Source organism: Mus caroli, chromosome 16, assembly GCF_900094665.2.
Source record: "Mus caroli chromosome 16, CAROLI_EIJ_v1.1, whole genome shotgun sequence".
NCBI classification, from domain to species: Eukaryota; Metazoa; Chordata; class Mammalia; order Rodentia; family Muridae; genus Mus; species Mus caroli.
In genome coordinates this window covers 91061049-91063477 of record NC_034585.1, presented here as the reverse complement: position 1 = coordinate 91063477, position 2429 = coordinate 91061049, and the positions used below count along the sequence as shown (strand labels likewise).

The 2429-nt window shown below is 49.0% G+C and overlaps 1 protein-coding gene across 1 annotated transcript in view; it reads right to left on the bottom strand.

Moving 5' to 3' along the window:
* Window positions 1-775, bottom strand: part of Pcp4 (Purkinje cell protein 4) — a 58682-nt gene extending 57907 nt beyond the window's left edge. The window contains exon 1 of the mRNA XM_021185574.1: window positions 591-775. Within this exon, the coding sequence (XP_021041233.1) occupies window positions 591-599 (9 nt within the window). The 5' untranslated portion in view covers window positions 600-775. The remainder of the gene's footprint in view (window positions 1-590) is intronic.
* Between the last annotated feature and the right edge of the window lie 1654 nt (window positions 776-2429).

Below are 2429 nucleotides of genomic sequence, written 5' to 3'. Positions count from 1 at the left end.
CTCTCTCTCTCTCTCTCTCTCTCTCTCTCTCTCACACACACACACACACACACACACACACACGCTCAAGCTTGGACTCTGCATGTTTTCCAGGGCTCTGATTAACTGATTAATGCAAGCCCTGTCACAGACAATGATTCTGCAAGAGCTGCACCCAGGCACAAATCCTAACCCCCTTCCCCACCTCTTTTCTGAGACCGGATTTCCCAGGTGGCTAGCACTGTCTGCTAACATTCAGATTGTGTCCCAAGGAAACACGTGAGGACACACTCCCTGAAGAAAGCACAAATATTCATGAGACACAAATAACTGGCTTTCTCTTCAGAGGTACAGAACCCTAAGTCATAGATCAGAAACAATATACCTACATCCCTTTCTCTTTCTAAGGCTAATTTCAAAAGTTGCAAACTTAGCAAATTTCTACACTGCATTCAAACCAAGCTATCAAGACAGCCTATGCTCAAAGCAAATAATAACAGGATCCATCTACCCCTCAGCCCCACTGGGCACCCTTCGGGTTTCTGAGAATCCCACAGGGGCAGAGCCTTCTCACTCTGCGGTTTCCCTGTGAGAGTGGAAGGATTGCTCACCTCACTCATGTTGGCCTGACTCCGCAGCTAGGTCCCACAGAACAGCTCAGAAGGCAATGCTCAGGGGTGGCTGCTTCCCTGGTCCTGGCTTTTCTCTTAAAAAGAGCTGCTGGGTGGCATCATGCCTCCCGCCAACCAATGAGAGGCATTCACCTGTCTGAACGCCTGCAGACATCTGAGAGCGCAAAGAGCCACCTAGTGGAGCACAGTGGAACTGCGTGGCAGGTCTCTGCTCCGCTTCCATCCAGGAACCAAGGAATTTGCTGCACACCAAAGCATCCACCCTAAAAGGATTCTACACCCTGATGCAGAGATACTTGGTCATCCATGATCATGGCTGATCAGGTCACAATAGCAAGGAAAGAGGCTTGTTCTAGACGCCCATCAGCAGTCAAAAGGATAATCAAGCTGCAGTATAGAAGATTTTAAGCCATTAAAAAAAGGGGGGGAGGGGGGAATCATGACATTTGCAGCAAGATGGAAGAAAATGGGAAATATTACAGCAAGCGAGGTAAGCCAGACTCAGAAGGACAAATTTCCCTGCTCATATGGAGATCCTGACTTCAACTTTTTACTGCTGTGTTTATTTGAATGAGGGTGGGTTCAAGGTATGGGTGTGGGAAGAGTAAACTGCGACTTGTGATATGAGATTGGACAGGGAATACTGGGGATAGAAAGGAATAAATGGGGAGGAGGGGCAAGAAATGGTAGAGAAGAAGGGGTGGGGACGCCCAACTAAAACTCAAGACGTTTGAAATGCCACAAGGAAACCTGTTGCTCTAGAAGGTTTTATTTATTTTTATTTTTTTAATTTAAAGGAGAGAGAAACGTAACAGTCACAGGCACTCTGATGGTCACAGGACTGCCCCTGCCGATGGACTGGGAGGTGCAGGACTCACACCCTCTGGGACTGTATCTTACATGTCTATAATTGACAGACTCTGTTTTTCATTGAAGAGGAATGGGAAACCTTGTGTGGAGTGGTTCTTATCCCTCTGGGCTCCCAGCTGTTCCCGCCCCCCTTTGGGGGCACCAGCTTCAGACTTTAGAGTTGACCACTCTCTGTTTAGAGTCCCCCCCTCCAATCTGTCTGTCTGCTTGGACCCTAGGGTGGAAGGACATGTCTGTAGTGACCTTTGGAATCCAGCAGTCTTGAATCCCACTTGGCAGTGACATGAGAGAAAACATCTGTTTTCACTTAGGGTTGTGACAGCCCCACCTAGGGACAGGACCCCATAAAAGGTCTCCTCACCTTGGCCCTGATGAGCCATTGGGGAAAGCAGCTCCTTTTTATACCCCTCAGTCCAGACCTTGTGAGCCTGGAAGTGTGGTGTCTGCCAGATAAGCAGCATTAGCAGTGTATGCCCCAGCTAATCATGGTGAATATCAACATGACGAACAAGACCATGTCGAGGGCCCCCCAAACCTTCCTTTGTGCCCCCAATACCTGTCCCAGTGCCTCCTGTACCCAGAAAGACCTGCACGACACCCCCTGTCTACTGATTCCCTCTTCTCGGCTCAGCTGCATTCTCCTCCGAGAGTTGCCAGCTTTCTGTTCCGAGTTCTAACATCATGGCATCCTCTGTGTGTCTCCAAATGGAAAGGGCATGGCCAGAAGCTGTAGTACACACATGTGGGGGTGTGCACATGTGGGGGTGTGAGAGAACAGGGAGCGGAAGACAAGAGCTTCACCCACAGCTCCTATGGGTCCCCAACCTCCTAAGCCAGAGCCACTGTCATGGACATCATGTCTTCCAAGTGGAAGCACTGGATGTTCACCAGGATGCAAATTTCACAGAGTGAAATATATGGACAGTATGGTATACAATATGTGCATAC